This window comes from Cervus canadensis, chromosome 9, assembly GCF_019320065.1.
Source record: "Cervus canadensis isolate Bull #8, Minnesota chromosome 9, ASM1932006v1, whole genome shotgun sequence".
In the NCBI taxonomy this organism is placed as follows: domain Eukaryota; kingdom Metazoa; phylum Chordata; class Mammalia; order Artiodactyla; family Cervidae; genus Cervus; species Cervus canadensis.
The window spans coordinates 83971235-83988616 of record NC_057394.1 but is presented as its reverse complement, the minus strand read 5'-3'; the positions used below and the strand labels follow the sequence as shown (position 1 = coordinate 83988616).

Below are 17382 nucleotides of genomic sequence, written 5' to 3'. Positions count from 1 at the left end.
AAAATTTTTTTTTGTTAATTGCCATCGCAGAGTGCTGCGTAGAAGCGGACTCAACAATGCAAGGTAGCATTGTGTACACAACTTGGGCTTTGTGCCTGTTTATAAACATTTAAAGAAATCAAACGAAGTGCCATTTGTAACAACCGATATAAGAAACAAACTAGCGCCTACTGCTGGCCCTGCACGACACTACAGGGCAGTAATGGAGAGACAGTTGTTGGGGCAAGGAATGATAACTGTATTCCAAAAGCCAGAAAACAGAAAATGGTGTACTTGGGCCCCTAAAGAACCATCTTGGCAGAGTTAGACTTCCGACTTTTTTTTGCACTAAAAGCCTCCAGAGGCAGGGCAGAGTGGTAAAGTCACCTACTCCTGGTTCTCCTCAGCGTCTGGAGGAGATGTGTTAATTTCTTCCTTAATGCAGTCATTCAGGGGTGGGCCTGGTCAGGATGTTTCCAGTCAGGGAGCTTGAAATGGGGGAAAACAAATATTCTGGTACAAGTTCTACAAAAACAAAGGTACTTTAGCTAAACAAAGGTATTTTTTCTTAATACCAATTACCTGGAAGGCAGTGTTCCCAGAGATGAGTCATTATGTATAATTTAAGCTGGCAGGCAGAGGAACCAGAGATAAATTGCTAACATCTGTTGGATCATAGAAAAAGCAAGAGCGTTCCAGAAAAACATCTGCTTTATTGACTACACCAAAGCCTTTGTGTGGATCACAGCAAACTGTGGAAAATTCTTCAAGAGATGGGAATACCAGACTGACCACCTTACCTGCCTCCTGAGAAACTGCTATGCAGATCAAGAAGCAACGGTTAGAACAGGACATTGAACAATGGACTGGTTCCAAATTGGGGAGTATGTCAAGGCTGTATGCAGAGTACATCATGGGAAATGCTGGGCTGGATGAAGCACAAGCCAGAATCAAGATTGCCGGTAGAAATACCAATAACCTTAGATGTGCAGATGCAGAGATCTGCAGATAATAACCTTTATGGCAGAAAGTGAAGAGGAACTGAAGAACCTCTTGATGAAAGTGAAAGAGAGTGAAAAATCTGGTTTGTAACTCAACGTTCAAAAAACTAAGATCATGGCATCCAGCCCCATCACTTCATGGCAAATAGATGGGGAAACAATGGAAACAGTGACAGACTTTATTTTCTTGGGCTCCAAAATCACTGCAGATAGCGACTGCAGCCCTGAAATTAAAAGATGCTTGCTCTTTGGAAGAAAAATTATGACCAACGTAGACAGCATATTCAAAAGCAGAGATATTACTTTGCCAACAAAGGTACATCTAGTTAGAGCTATGGTTTTTGCCAGTAGTAATGTATGGATGTGAGAGTTGGCCCATAAAGAAAGCTGAGCACCAAAGAATTGATGCTTTTGAACTGTGGGGTTGGAGAAGGCTCTCGAGAGTCCCTTGGATTGCAAGGAGATTCAACCAGTCCATCCTAAAGGGAATCAGTCATGTATATTCATTGGAAGGACTCACGCTGAAGCTGAAACTCCAGTACTTTGGCCAAGTGATGTGAAGAACTGACTCATTGGAAAAGACCCTGATGCTGGGAAAGAAAAGGTAGGAGGAGAAGGGGACAAGAGGATGAGATGGTTGGATGGCTTCACTGACTTGATGGACATGAGTTTGAGCAAGCTCCAGGAGTTGGTGATGGACAGGGAAGCCTGGCATGCTGCAGTCCTTGAGGTTGCTTGGAGTCAGACACAACTGAGCGACTGAACTGACTGAAGCTGGTAGGCAACATCTTTTTAGTGATTAACTTGTAATAGAATATGAAAAGGTTCTTTCCTATTACACTGCTGCTGCTGCTGCTAAGTCACTTCAGTCGTGTCCAACTCTGTGCGACCCCATCCCTGGGATTCTCCAGGCAAGAACACTGGAGTGGGTTGCCATTTCCTTCTCCAATGCATAAAAGTGAAAAGTGAAAGTGAAGTTGCTCAGTGGTGTCCCACTCTTCAGGACCCCATGGACTGCAGCCTACCAGGCTCCTCCATCCATGGGATTTGCCAGGCAAGAGTACTGGAGTGGGGTGCCATTGCCTTCTCCGTCCTATTACACTACCACTGAGTTAGTTTTAAAAAATAGGGACTTCCCTGGTGATCCGATGGCTAAGACTCCATGCTCCTAACTGAGGGGACCCAGATCGATCCCTGGTCAGGGAACTAGATCCCACATGTCACAACTAAAAGAATCCACGTGCTGCAACCAAGACCTGGTGCAGCTAAATAAATAAATACATGTATTTGTTAAAAGATTACTTTAAAGACAATTTTGTAAAAATTGGGCTTCCCAAAAGTGTTTTGCTAGCTACTTCAAAAATAGTCCTTCTTCCTGAAATCATGGTTTTCTTTTTTTTTCTTTTCTTAATTATGGATGAGAAGTCAAAGCCCAAGATGTCCAAAGTCACACAGCTAGATGCCACACAAGGAACCAAATGCTCATCCTCATTTATTACAGTCCTTTGGCTTGAAAGCTTGCCCAACTCTTATTTTTTTTCAAGGGTATGTCTTTTCAAAATAGTTACAATATTTCCTACTTTTTTTGCCTATATTTTATTCTTCTAATTCAGTCTAAGTATCACATTGGTTATTGGTTGAATAAATTAGTCTTTTACTACATTCAAGTCGTAACTGACTTTTAAATCAATGTTATATAAATGTTCACCTGTAGCCCAGGTAATTTTCAAAACAGCCCACTAAGCTTAAAGGTTCTTAAAATCCATTACAAGGTGGAAGGGGGGTTTCTGAGTAGAGGCTCTGCGTGCTGCAATGCCCGCTACCCGGCTCTGAGGCAGCGCAAATCCTGGCTAGCACCTGCTCATTCCTGGTGGTCCGCCCCGGCCGAGTCCCGCATGGAGATGGCAGACGACCCTGGAGACGAGTGGTGGGAGAACCAGCAGGCAGGAGCAGCCAGCAGCCCAGGGCATCAGATGGTGAAGGAGGAGGAGACACAGAAATCACGCAGCAGGAGACAGCTCCAGGTCCTGCCCTGTCCAAGAAAACCAAACCGCCTAAAGAATGTTTCTTGGTACAACTGAAGGAAACAAATGAAGATGCAGCCAAGACCAGGAGGAGGAAAAAGAAGAAAATTACTGATATTCTTGCAAAATCAGAGCCAAAACCAGGGACACCTGAAGACCTACAGAAGCTGATGAAGGACTATTAGAGCAGCAGTCCCTCCGTGATTGAATTAGAAGAACTAACCCTACCAGACTCCTGCTTCCTCAAGGCCAATGATTTAACTCACAGTCTTTCATCATATCTAAAAGAAGTCTGCCCCAAATGGGTGAAACTTCGGAAAAACCACAGTGAGAAGAAATCAGTCCTGATGCTGATTATCTGTGGCTCTGCCATCCGAGCTCTGGAGTTCATTAGGTCAATGACTGCATTCAGAGGAAACAGCAAAGTTATGAAATTATTTGCAAAACACATGAAGGTCCAGGAGCAGGTAAAATTGCTGGAGAAACGTGTAGTACACCTGGGTGTAGGAACTCCAGGGAGGATTAAAGAACTCATTAAACAAGGTGGCCTTCATTTGAACCCCTTAAAGTTTCTGATTTTTGACTGGAACTGGAGAGATCAGAATGATGGACATTCCCGAGATAAGAAAGGAAGTTTTTGAACTTCTGGAAATAGGAATCCTCAGTCTGTGCAAGACAGAATCTTTGAAGCTAGGCCTTTTCTAAATCTGGATCCTAATGAAAAGTCCTGTTTTCCTGCTGGGATTTGTATGGCTCTGGCCCATTGCAAGCACCTGGTAAATACCAGCTATTGTTTATTAAGTTGACTGTATCACCAGATGGATCACTATGAATCTTAGGTGGGGATTCTTTTACAAAATGAATGTGTCCTTTGCCAAATCCCTTGTGTAATAAAGCATCACTGGCTTGTGTGTGAAAAGAAAAAAAAAGGTGGGAGAGGGGAGGAACTGCCAGACAATGAAAAATATTGCATCTTCAAATTTTGCTGCAGAGAAAAGTCAGACTAAAAGCTCCCACAAGGGATTTTAGCCACAAATTACCCACTCTGATACAATCTTTTATGTCATCACTGGAGGCAGGAGGGCACTGTAATATAATGGCTAATGGCCCATGCTTTGGAGTCAGGCAGCCTGGGATCAGAGGAGTTCTGTTCTCAGAAACTGTTCTCATCTGCAAAATGGGGATGATAATAACATACTTGGCCTTCCCAACTGTGGTTCCACATCTGTGGAAAAACAGCGGGGAAAAAAATTACACAGATTTCCAGAGAGCAAAACTTGAATTTGTTGTGCACCAACAATTATTTACTTACATGGACAGGAGCCTGGCGGGCTACGGTCCATGAGGTCACAAAGAGTCAGACAACTGAGCAACTAACAGTAGGCCTGAACATTACAATTATAGAATTTACATAGTATTTACATGTATTAGCTATTATAAGTAATCTAGAGGTGATTTCAAGTATAGGGAGGATCTAAGTAGGTTACATGCAAACACTATACATTTTATATGAGGGACTTGAGAATTCAGGGATTCTGGTATCCATGGGAGTCTTGGAACTAGTCCCCCATGCAAACCGGGACACAACTGTTGTCTGCTTCATGAAATTATCAAGAATGTTAGATCAAAAGACTATGTCTAGGGAGTTCCCTAGTGGTCCAGTGGTTGGTTAAGAATTTGCCTTCTAATGCAGGGGATGTGGGCTCAATCCCTGTCAGGAAACTAAGATCTCACATACATAGGCCCTTAGGGCCTTAACTAGAGAGAAGCCTGTGTGCCAAGGAAGAGCCCTGCATGCCACAGCTATGACTGGACACAGCTGTACTTAAGTAGTAAAAAATACATATATTTATATATATGTAAAAGTATGATATTTACCATGTGGTAAAAATTTAGGAAATTTTTTCACTTTTTAAAAACCACCATACTGAAGTATGACTGACATACAAAAAGCTATATATAATACATATAACTTGATGAGTCTAGAGAAGTCCTCACCCAAGAAGCCATCATCACATCTATACCATAAATGAATCCATCAAGGCACTTTCAATTTTAAGACTTCCAACTGTTGATGAACTCAGTTTGTCTGCCAAAGTCCAGCTCAATAGGTCGTGTCAGATGGTTCTGCAAGATATAAAAACAATATGTAATTCTCAAGTCATTTGGTAAGAATACTCTTTTAACTGGGCATGAAAAATCTTCAGAGAGTTGAGGACTTTTCTTTGCTAACTATGATAGGAGTGACCGCTGTGTCCAGAAAGGACAGAATTTCAGGCCTGGCTGTGGGAGGCTTCCCATGCTGATGCTGCTGTCCAGGCTAGAACAGGTGACCCCAGCAGGAGATGGAGGGACCTGAGAGATGCAAGTACCCAGCCTCTAAGCAAAGGCAAGAAAAGCCACAGCCCACTTTACCTGTGGGAAGTAGAGTTCCTCACTCAGGTCCTTAGGCTCAGATTTCCAGAATGTTACCTCAATAAGAAAATTTTTAACAACTACGTTGGATGCAGACAGACATCTTTAAAAAAAAGAAAATCCTGCCATTTTAATATGGATAGAACTAGTGCTGGTGGGTTGGGCTTGCAGCAAAAGGTCATGGAAACCTATGAGTCTAAACAATGAAGGGATTATCACATGCACTACATTCTAGAATGTCTGAGCAATAATGTGGAGTAGATAATAAAGAGAATTCTAGCCTGAATCTGCTGGGATCACAGCAGAGCAATACAATGATAGTTAAGACTTTACTGTAATTATTGTCTGATGGTTCTTGACGCATTCTATGGGTTTTTATGCTTCAGATCAACTTGCAGCATTCTATGGGTTTTAAATGTTTTATTACACATTTTTAAAGCAGCACATTTACCCTTCAGAAATAAGATTACTGATTCCAGGGAGGGGAGATCAAGATGGCAGAGTAGGAGGACACAAAGTTCGCCTACCCTTACAAACACATCAAAAATACATCTACATGTGGAGCAATCCTCACTGAAGACAAATTGGAGACAGACAGCCTTGTAAAACCAAGCCTGTAAGAAAGATCCACACAGAATCAAATAGGAAGGGAAGAGAAGTAATTGGCTCAGGATCTGCACCCTGGAAGGGGACACAAAAGAGGAGAGAGGTGACACAGGCCTGAAGACCTTTCCTGGGGAAGGGGCGGTTTTAGCCACTATTGGGCACCCTAGTCCTGGTGTCTGACAGTGGGAAGACATACCCCCTTAGGTGGCATGAAAACCAGTGGAACTAATAGGAAGGCTATAAGAACCCTAGACTCCACCTGTGAGGGACACGCACAAGCCTGCTTACTCCAGAAATAAGAGGAAGCAGACCGACGCTGCCTGGGTTCTGCTGGTTTCCTAGGACCACCCCAGCACACAGCCCAGCACACACCCACAGCTCCATGTTAGGGTAAAGGTGCAGCACCTGAGGCGACTGCAAGACTGGGAGGCACAGAACAGGCTCAGACCCCTAAACAGGATAGGGGAGGCATCGGTGCACTTGCTGAGGAGCACATCAGAGGCAATGCAGCTCTGACTGGTGCTGCAGCCCATGCCAGCCATCTGCTCTAATCCCACCTGCTCCAGCCCTGTGCTCTTGAGAGCAAAAGAAGGGTCCTGTGCCGGATCCTTGCAAGGGTGGGCAGACCACCCAAGTTAAGCCTCCCTCAGATCAGTTCCTACCCTCACCCTATTTAAAGAACCAGGTCGCCCCAGCTCCTGGAGCAGGGGCACCTGATGTTTGTTTTCACGTCCTCTTACTGCAGCACAAAATCTGACCTCATCAATTTCTATCGATAAGGAGTCCAAGGGGACTTCCCTGGTCATACAGTGGATAGGAATCCACATGCCAATGCAGGGGACACCGGTTCCCTCTCTGGTCTAGGAAAATCCCACATGCCTTGTAGCAACTAAGCCCATGCTCCATAACCAGAGAAACCACCACAATGTGCACCCCAACAAAGAGTAGGCCCCCTCACCACAACTACAGAAAAATCCACGCGTGACGAAGACCCAGTGCAGCCAAAGATAAAAATAAACATTTTTAGAGAGTCCAAGGACCCCAGTCTATAACATTTATACATTTGCTTGTTTGCTGTAAACCTTTGACTATCTTCTAGGATCTGGTAAGGTAGTTTCTGACAGGTTTTGTCAAGTTTTAAAAGATGTTTCAAAAATAAGAAACTGTTTTGGGACTTCCCTGGTGGTCCAGTGATTAAGACTCCGAGGTTCCACTACAGGGGGATAAGTGTTTGATCCCTGGTCAGGGAACTAAGCTCCCACATGTTGCCCTACACAGTTCCCCAAAATTGTTTTGCGGTAGGGATGGACCTTGTACCATTTTTGCTGATGTTAGCTAAATTGATTCTCACACAATCTTGTAAGGTAGGGGCCCTGAACCTTTGGGATCTAATGCCTGATGATCTGAGGTGGAGATGATGTAATGATAATAGAAATAAAGTGAACAATAAATGTAATGTACTTGAATCATCCCACCCTTTCTGTGGAAAAACTATCTTCCATGAAACTGGTCCCTGATGCCAAAAATGTTGGGGACGGCTGCTGTAAGGTAGCTTGTCCATAATCCCCTGGGAATTAAGAAGTAAAGTCAGGATTCAAATCCATATTCTTTCTACATCTTTTTTATTCCCATTTTGTTCACTATTTGGAGAATTTTATCATTTCCCATTAGGTCTGGCTAGTCAAAGCTATGGTTTTTCCAGTAGTCATATATGGATGTGAGAGTTGGACTACAAAGAAAGCTGAGTGCCGAAGAATTGAAGCTTTTGAACTGTGGTGTTGGAGAGGACTCTTCAGAATCCCCTAGACTAAAGGAGATCCAACCAGTCCATCCTAAAAGAAATCAGTTCTGAATATTCACTGGAAGGACTGATGCTGAAGATGAAACTCCAATACTTTGGCCACCTGATGCATAGATCTGACTCATTGGAAAAGACCCTGATGCTGGGAAAGACTGAAGGCAGGAGGAGAAGGGGACGACAGAGGATAGGATGGTTGGATGGCATCACCAATGCCATGGATATGAGTTTGGGTAAACTCCGCGAGTTGCTGATGGACAGGGAAGCCTGGCGTGCTGCAGTCCATGGGGTCGCAGAGTCGGACACGACTGAGAGACTGAACTGATCGCCCCTCTACTCAGTGAGTGGCCAGCCCCTCCTCTCTGGAATGGCACATTGTTGTCCTTATTTAGTCCATAAGTCCTGTCTGACTCTGTGCGACACACCCCCAGCCCCGCACACAAACACACCCTCCCCGCTGGACTGCAGCCCTCCAGGCTCCTCTGTCCATGGGATTCTCCAGGCAAGAATAACTGGAGTGGGTTGCCATGCCCTCCTCCTCCAGGGGTTCTTCCCGACCCAGGGACAGAACCCGGGTCCCCAGAATTGGTAGACCGATTCTTTACAGTCTGAGCTACCAAGGAAAACACCTATTTTTAATTACTCAGTAACACTACCAAGAACTACAAACTCTGAGAATCCTGCACTAAAATTAGCCTCATGTTTCCCCAATCTCAAATCCTCTCGAAATTGTTCTTTTCCCGCTCCGGAAAACTGCCCGGGCATCCTTCCTCAGGCAGCACCACCACCGCTTTCCCCAAACTCCGAAGTTTGGAGTTCTCCTCATATCCCAAATCCCGCCTGAAAGATGAAAGATGAGTCCTGACACCGGAAGAGCCTCGCGCAGTCCTGTCGCAGTCCGCGGCCCTGCCAGTCCAGGGCGGCGCCGGAACCCCAGACCCCGGAGAGGGACGCGCCCGGAATCCGGAAGCTCCCGGACCCGGGAGTCCCAAGACCTGAAGCCCCGGGAATTGGAAGCGGAGAACTCGGGGCTGCCAGCGCCCGAGCTGGCCGGAGCCTCAGGCAGGTGCGTGGACGCCGCTGCGGCCGACCGGTCGGGCCGGGCAGTCAGCTGAAGGTCCGGGGGAGAGGCTGGGAGGGGACCGCGCCGACTGTCTGGGGAAGGCTGGGCCCCGCGCCGCGGCCGCCGCGGCCGCCGCCGCCGCCGCCGGCCAACAGACGCCCCCGCTGCCCGTGCGCTCCTGCGGGGACGCGGGCGCGGCGCCGGCCCAGGGGACACAGGGCAGGACGGGCCGCCCGGGTGCCTCGGCGTGTCCCCAGCTCGGAAAAGTGAGCAGATGGAGATAGAATTTCGTTTTTTCATGTTTTTTGTTTGTTTGATTTTAATAGTTTTTTCTTGTTTCCAATGTGCTAAACAGGCTTTCTCCTGAAAGTTAGGTTCCAGAGAAAGAAACTTGCCTAATAGTGCATTTGGGTGACTAATCAGGGAATGTAGCCCGACCTGGCGAGTGACAGGGAGCCCGGGACGGAAACAGGGAAGGTACCTGTGAGTCCAAAGTGGAAAGCCCGGAAATGAGTAGCTGACGCCTTGAGAAAGCGCACGGATGTGGGTGTAACAGACGGCTGCCCTGTGTGGAGCCGTGATGTGCTCTGGGGCGGACCCAGTGCCGCAACCTTTGCCATTGCAGGTGTTTTAACAGTCCCATTAGAGAGGTTCGGAATTAATGACATTTGAGCCCAGAAATGCAGGTAGTGTCAGAAGGGTTTGGGGGTTTTTTGTTTGTTTGTTTGTTTTAATACTCCTAGGCTTAAATTCCGGCTTCCCTGGTGGCTCAGACAGGAAATAATCCGCCTGCAACGCAGGTTCAATCCCTGGGTCAGGAAGTTTCCCCTGGAGGAGGGCGTGGCAACCCACTACAGTATTCTTGCCTGGAGAATCCCCATGGACCGAGGAGCCTGCGGGCTACAGTCCGCGAGGCCACAAAAAGTCTGACAGGACTGAATGACTACGCACAGTACACAGCAGGCTTTAATTCATGCTTGGAAGTTTATAGTTAGCAAGCGTTTGTTGAATGCCTACTGTGTGCCAAAAGATGTCTAGATTCCAAGGATATAAAGATGACCAAGGACCAGCTGTTCACATAGTCTCCATCCTGGAGACACTGATAATGTTAAAAATGCAGGCCATCCCATGATTACAGAGAGGTGTGTGACTAAAGCCACTGCTGTGGGCTCTTGAAGTGAAGGGAAAGTGTTAGTCCCTCAGTCCTGTCCAACTCTTTGCGACACCACGGGCTGTAGCCTGCCGTGCTCCTCTGTCCGTGGAATTCTCCAGGCAAGAATACTGGAGACTGCTGCTATTCCCGTCTTCAGGGGATCTTCCCTACCCAGGGTTTGAACCTGGGTCTCCTTCATTGCAGGCAGATTGTTTACTATCAGAGCCACCAGGGAAGCCAGGGGAGGAAACGCCAGCTGTAAAGATGCCAGATTGGGTGGCAGTGAGCCTCTTGCTCCCAGATGCATCCATGATTTCTAAATAGAGACGGGATTTGTGAGGGGAGTCCTGGATCTTCTTCGGACCTGAAGCTGAACTGGGCCTGATGGATGGAAGACACCCAGAGCTCACATACAACAGAGCAGTCTCCAATGAAGATGGGAGATTGACTTCATGTGGAGAAAGTTTGAGAAGAAGAGACGGGTGGTATGTGTCTGTCAGGAAGCTGCTCGCAGGAGAAGAGGCAGGTGTTTGAAGGAGACTCCAGACAGAACCTGCAGGAAGACAGGAGTCAAGGCCAGACTTGAAGTTTCACAAAATTTAGTGTCAGTCTCTCTCCTGCCCATGCAGCCTCTGCTGGGCCAGAGGAGGCTCACTGCCACCCAATCTGGCATCTTTACAGCTGGCGTTTCCCCCCCTGGCTTCCCTGGTGGCTCTGACAGTAAACAATGTGCCTGCAATGCAGGAGACCTGGGTTCAAACCGTGGGTAGGGAAGATCCCCTGAAGAAGGAAACGGCAACAGTCTCCGGTATTCTTGCCTGGAGAATTCCATGGACAGAGATTTATTAATATGTTTAAAATCTTTATATTCTGGTTTCACAACATGAATGTACTTAATGCTACTGAGCTGTATGCTTAAAAATGATTATCGTTCAGTCAGACACGACTCTTTGCAACCCCGTGAACTGCTTCTCTGTCCTTCTCCATCTCCCAGAGTTTGCTCAAATTCACATTCATTGAGTCGGTGATGGCATCCAACCATCTCATCCTCTGTTGTCCCCTTCTCCTCCTGTCTTCAATCTTCCCCAGCATTTAGGGTCTTTTCCAATGAGTCTGCTTTTTGCATCAGGTGGCCAAAGTATTGGAGCGTCAGCTTCAGCACCAGTCCTTCCAATGAATATTCAGGGTTGATTTCCTTTAAAAATGATTCAAATGGTAAATTTTATGTTATGTATACTTGTTGTTGTTTAGTTGCTAGTTATGTCCAACTCTTTTGCAACCCCATGGACTGTAGCCCGCCAGGCTCCTCTGTCCGTGGAATTTTCCAGGCAAGAATACTGGAGTGGATTGCCATTTCCTTCTCCAGGGGATCTTCCTGACCCAAGAATCAAACCCACGTCTCATGCATTGCAGGTGGATTCTTTACTGCTCAGCCACCAGGAAAGCCCATGTATACTTTACCACACAGGGAAAAGTATATACTAACATTTTCTTCAAAATGTATAATGAACAAGTTTAGATAACCAAATACCTGATGACAGGGTAGGAGTTAAATAACTTATGCACCACTACAAATTCTTTCAAACAACTTTTAGTGCCGTAGGAAAATTCTCATGAAAAGTTAGAGAAACTGTCCATAAACTTAAATAAACGGTATGAATAAATAACATTTTATAAGAATACTGTACAAAGTATTAATGATATGGGAAAAAATAATACCAAAAAGAAATATCTCAGTATCAACAATTGGGGTTATTTCTGGATGGAGGGATCACAGGTGCTTTTTCTTTAATACATGTGTACTGCATATCCGTGTGCAGAGTTGGTGGTATAGTGGTGAGCGTAGCTGCCTTCCAAGCAGTTCACCCAGGTTTGATTCCCGGCCAACGCAGCGTTCCCAGTGTTGGAGACTGAGAGCAAGGTGGATGAACCTGAATAGCATAGTCTCATATCTTTCACAGTGTCTGTCAGCATTCTTATCTATGCACAGTGCTAATTATGAATCTATCTGCATGTGAAAGACAGTCAACACCTGTGAAGTTTGGAGTTAGTAAACATTAATGCTGCAGAAAGGCAGAGTTAAATCCAGGCACTTCTGTTTAACTGGATCTTAGACCATGTAAGAAACAAGAAATGTGAAGCCCTAGTTTGTTGATGGTTGGGCAGACACCACTAGGTCCTGGGTGGGATACACCAGTGTGAGTGGTGGCAGTGGGAGGGTCCTGAGGAGAGGAACAGCTGTGTGAAGGCCCTGAGGGTTTGCCAACCTGAAGAAAAGCCACCTGGGCCAGGATGAAGCTGCGGGGAGGCCATGCCTTGAACCCTGACAGGAAAATTGAATTTCATTTGAAGCACAATTTTCAAAATAAAAAAGTGGTTATTCACGCTTCAGTGTGGCGAAGGGATGAGAGGCACAGAGGAGCGAAGTAGGGAAACAGTCAGGTTCCACTGTGGGGGGTGGGGAGGGCTGTAGTGGTGGGAGAGAGCCTGGCTCCAGGAATGAGGGGAACAGTTGCCTATGGCAGGTGCCCATGACAAGTGGGGGCCTTGACCTAGGACCACACCCTGGTGGGGACTGGCCAGGAGGAGATTGGGCATGACAGGGGCCCACGCTGAGACGCAGTAAACCTTCTGTGCTAAACTGGGGGTTGTCGGCACACAGGTGCATTCTGGGTCTCCCATGGGCACTACAGCCCAGCAGAGGGCCTATGGACTCCCATGGGACTCCAGCCAAGGGAACCCAGTGGTCAAGGGCAGGTGCAGTGGAGGAGGCCATCCTGAGAGGGACACCTGCTCACTGAGCAACTGGGGTTGCTCACTGGGTCTTCAACCCAGTGGGACCCGCAGCCTTCTGGGAAGTGCCAGCTCACTGTGGACAAGCTGTCAGAGAAGACTCCAGGTTCAAAGCCTGACAAATAGTCTATTAAACCCAGTATCTCACTATTCATTAGTTTATTATTAAATACATATAAAAGTTCTTTCAGTTCAAAATATGCTTATTTTTCTTAGAAGTATTTCTTTTTTTCTGTTATGTCTAAACATAACAGCATTTTTACTGCTAATGGCTCAAAATTTTCCCCCAGACTGGTTTTACAGAAACTTGTGTAACTAATGAGTCTCTTTGAGTTGAGAGAAGAATTATATGTAAAAATTCAGGGCTTCACTGTCACATAATCTTAATTTTTAATTTAGAAATAAATGCTTCTATGGTCTTAAAATGGGCTTCCCTCATAGCTCAGTTGGTAAAGAATCCGCCTGCAATGCGGGAGACCTGGGTTCCATCCCTGGGTTGGGAAGATCCCCTGGAGAAGGGAACGGCTACCCACTCCAGTATTCTGGCCTGGAGAATTCAATGGACTATACAGTCCATGGGGTCGCAAAGAGTTGGACATGACTGGGCGACTTTCACTTTCATGGTCTTAAAACACACCTATTTATAATGGAAATCTGCTACATTTTCATTAAGGTGAATATCATGAGTCTATGCAAAAGGATCTGGGGGTGTTACAGTATTTGCCACAAAAATTAGAAACCAACATACAGTTTACAAACTTGGATATTGTTCAGATTTTGTGATTATAACATGATTGCAATATCTTTTAAAAAAAAAAAACGTTCAACTGCCCCACAGTTTTCCTGTAGAACAATCCTAAATTCACTGTCGATTGTATTCATTGAAAAGAGAATCCTTAAGAACTCTGACTTGAAACTTTTTTCCTACAGGATGACTGTGGGAATCTTCGCAAACTGTACCTTCTGCTTGAAAGTCAAGCACTTATCTCGTCAACAGAAGAGAAAACTACAAACTGATATTAAGGAAAATGGTGGAAATTTTTCCTTTTTATTAAATGCTCAGGTATTTTCAAATTTTATGAGAACTGTATGATAAACATTGTGCATTACCTGGGGGCAAGTCATGGTTAGAAGGGCAAGCAGAGGAAATCGGCAGCAGGAGAAAGCCAGAAAAGGCAGAAGGTGTGCAGCTGTTTCCAGTTTTCACTGTTGTGGACAGTGGTGTGCTGGATGTTTTCCTGTCCCATCCTCATACGTTTCTTTAGTTACTTCCTTAAGAGTAGAATGAGCGGTTCAAAGGTGTTCATTATTTATTTATTTTAATTTGTTGATTTGTAATTTTATCAATTTATTTTTGAGTAAATATGAAGTATCTACACATTGTAGAATATCTAAAAAGTAAAATAATAATAAGTTAACTTATTTCCCACCATGGTTCCCAATTCTGGAGCTGCTCTCTGCATAGACAGCACACACGAGGACACGAGTGCACACGAGCACACAGCTCTGTTTCAGCCCAGATGCAGAAAACACACATTCTGCACTTACTTTTCCACTTCACAATTTGAGAGATCATTCTTCACTGTCACATATCGAACTACTTCCTTTGTTATAGTACCTGGTGTGCACATTTCAGATGTTTATGTATATTGAAAACCAGTGTCCAAAAAGATTGACAAGTTTCTAAAATTAGAGACCATGTTGGCATTCTCTACCCAGAAAATGGACTGAGAATAGGCAGGAATTATTCATCCATCCACAGAGATGGTGAGATAGGTTAAGTTGTGTGATTCTGCCTAAACTGGTGCCAAATTGGGATATTTGATTTCTGACATTCACAGGCAAAGTATTAAATGGCAGAGAAGCACCCAGTACCTCCTGGCTGGAGTAGGACATGCCTCATAGAACAAGCAGGCTCCCTGTGGGCTGTGGTCCACGAAGGGGCAGGTGGAGTCGCCCCCACCAGTGACCCAGAGGGAAGCACAGCCTAGGGGCAGGCACTGCATTTCAGGCCTGGGGTCTAACAACTGGACTTCAAGTTTTACTTTTTATGATGAGGTGGTTAGTTGGTTAATCAATTATGGTACACCCATACCCATACTCTGTTGATTTTTTAAAACTTTTATGTAACTAGAGATTGTCATTCATAAGAGTTTTAGAAATCTGAGAAATACTAGTACCAATGGGGTGAAAAATAGGTACAAATAATTTATTTAATTTTTGTTTTTACTAATGCATAATTACTTGTTTTTTCTCAGTGCACACATGTAATCTTAGATAATGCTGATGTTCTGAGCCAGTATCAGCTGAAGTCTATTCAGAAGAACCATATTCTTATTACAAACCCAGATTTTGTATGGGAATCTATCAAAGAAAGGAGACTGCTGGATACAGAGATTTATGGTCCCAGTGAGTCACTGGACATCACACCAGCTTCCAATGAAGAATGGAGCAGCTCTAGTAAGTATTTCATCTCAAGTGCCTAATGTATTGGGGCTTCCCAGGTGTTGATAGTGGTAAAGAACGCACCTGGCAATGCAGAAGATGTGGGTTTGATCCCTGGGTCAGGAAGATCCCCTGGAGAAGGAAATGGCAACCCACTCCAGTATTCTTGCCTGGAAAATCCTGTGGACAGAGAAGCCTGGTGGACTGTAGTCCACGGGGTCTCAAAAATCATATACAACTTAGCAACTGAGCACACACACTTAATGTATTAGAGTTTCTACAGTAAACATTTTGGTTTATCAAAGATATTATTGACAAAAGATTGTCCAAATACTGTGAAACTAAGCAGGCTTCTTATCATCCCAGAAAAGGGTCAGCAAACTAGTGAAGGGCAAAAGATTTCTTTAGCAATAGAAATAGATTTCTCAGTATTCCGTCTGATACAATCAGATTCAAAATGACTACAAAAACACTGATAATCTCAGCAAGCTTGATGTGTAATTTTTTTTAATCTATTCAAAATTTTATTGTGGTCATACAAAGGCTACATTAGGTTAAATACAATATCCTATGAGGCAATTTTAACATTTATTAAACTTGTTCAAAGCATAAATTTACACATTGTATATACACTGAACATATCTGCTGAAGTCAGCACTGGTCTTCCATTGTCATTTGATACATCTTAGTGAAAGATGTTGACTTTACAAGACTTTTTAATGTGAATCCTTAATATGAAAACTTGTACTACTTGTATGTAAATTGTTTAATGGGGAACCCAGTGAGTAGGCTTCTATCACTACCACATCCTTCATTTTGTTGCATATTTAATTTTAAATGCATATAAGGTAGGGCAAAGTGTCAAGTTAAAATCTGAACACACGACCTACATCTCCCAATTACCCGCAATGAATTATAAATGAAAGCTGGTTTGATCTGGTCCCAAACACCTAATACTAATGGTTTTTGTTTTCAAGAGAATTAACAGAATAAATTGTTCAGGTTGTTCCACACTGGAATGTAGACTAGACAGACTTCACCTGATACTTCAGATCGTTCTAAAGAAAGTGCTGACACCTGTTGAAGCGTCAGTGGAGAAGCTGTCTTGGAGGCTTGGCTGAGTGGGTGAAGACGCAGAGAAGAGCTTTCATCATTGTGTCCAAAGTGATTGCAGCGTCCTCCCCTCTCACCAGTCACTGAATGACATCCTGTGATAAACGGCTGGCTCTGAAAAAGCATTCAAAGCAGATGGTTTGTGGAAAGAATCTGCTTCCATGCTATCAGAGAAAAGCCAGCCTCCCATATTCAAGAAGAGAGTTTTCCACAGGTGATCAAGCTCATCACAGGGTGGACCCAACAGGCTGCTTGTAAACTTCATCCTTGTATTTCTTGTGAATCTTCGGGATGGTATTTAAGTCCTTAGACAGTTTACTTGTAAGAGAACCATAAACCCCATCATTCAGATAATACACAAAGTCTGGCTCATCACGTCTGGTATTTTCTATTCCAGAGAAAAATGTATCACTTCCAACAGCTTTCTTTTCAGTGATGTTAATAGCAAATGTAAAGGCAGAAGACACATAGTATCTTCTAGGTCTTGAAGTTGTTTTAACACTAGGTCCTTCTGGAAATTGGAACATCCAGCCCTGGACTGGCAATTTATGAACCTCTTTCAGCTGAAGTTTAGTTCCTGTGACCGCCTCCCCTCCCCCATTCACAATGTCTAGCACGTTCATTGCAAGGCTGAGATCTGCAGTCACGTCACACACACTGGGCATCTGATAGAGCATGGGTGTTTACTTGAGAGTCTTGGCAGGCCCTTGAAACATGAAATTTAACACTGGTAATTTAGACCAAGTTCCTTAGCACATTCCAAAAAACCACCTGTTTTTCTTCAGGGTAGTGCCGCTCTCGGTGTTACCTTCTGCTGCAGTAGGTAGTGAGAGCTCAGAGAAGGGGAGATGGGGCATGGCTGGTCCACCCCCACAGCAGCACATGTCGGGCCTGCAGACTGGAGCTGCAGGGACGGTGCCAGCGCCCCCAGACCCAGGACAGGAGAAACAAGTGAGCCTCACAAAGTACAGTCTTGGCATTTGGGTGATGGC

At 44.8% G+C, this 17382-nt stretch overlaps 1 protein-coding gene and 2 pseudogenes across 1 annotated transcript in view; 2 read left to right on the top strand and 1 right to left on the bottom strand.

The window, feature by feature from the left end:
* The first annotated feature begins 2312 nt into the window (after positions 1 to 2312).
* On the top strand, positions 2313 to 3923 carry LOC122447178 (annotated as a pseudogene).
* Positions 3924 to 8735: 4812 nt separating this feature from the next.
* The window catches only part of PARP4 (poly(ADP-ribose) polymerase family member 4), a 70257-nt gene continuing 61610 nt past the window's right edge, over positions 8736 to 17382 (top strand). Inside the window, exons 1-3 of the mRNA XM_043477806.1 lie at positions 8736 to 8889; positions 13763 to 13895; positions 15091 to 15292. Of these exons, the coding sequence (XP_043333741.1) occupies positions 13764 to 13895; positions 15091 to 15292 (334 nt within the window). The 5' untranslated portion in view covers positions 8736 to 8889; position 13763. The remainder of the gene's footprint in view (positions 8890 to 13762; positions 13896 to 15090; positions 15293 to 17382) is intronic.
* Positions 16464 to 17247, bottom strand: LOC122447665 (annotated as a pseudogene).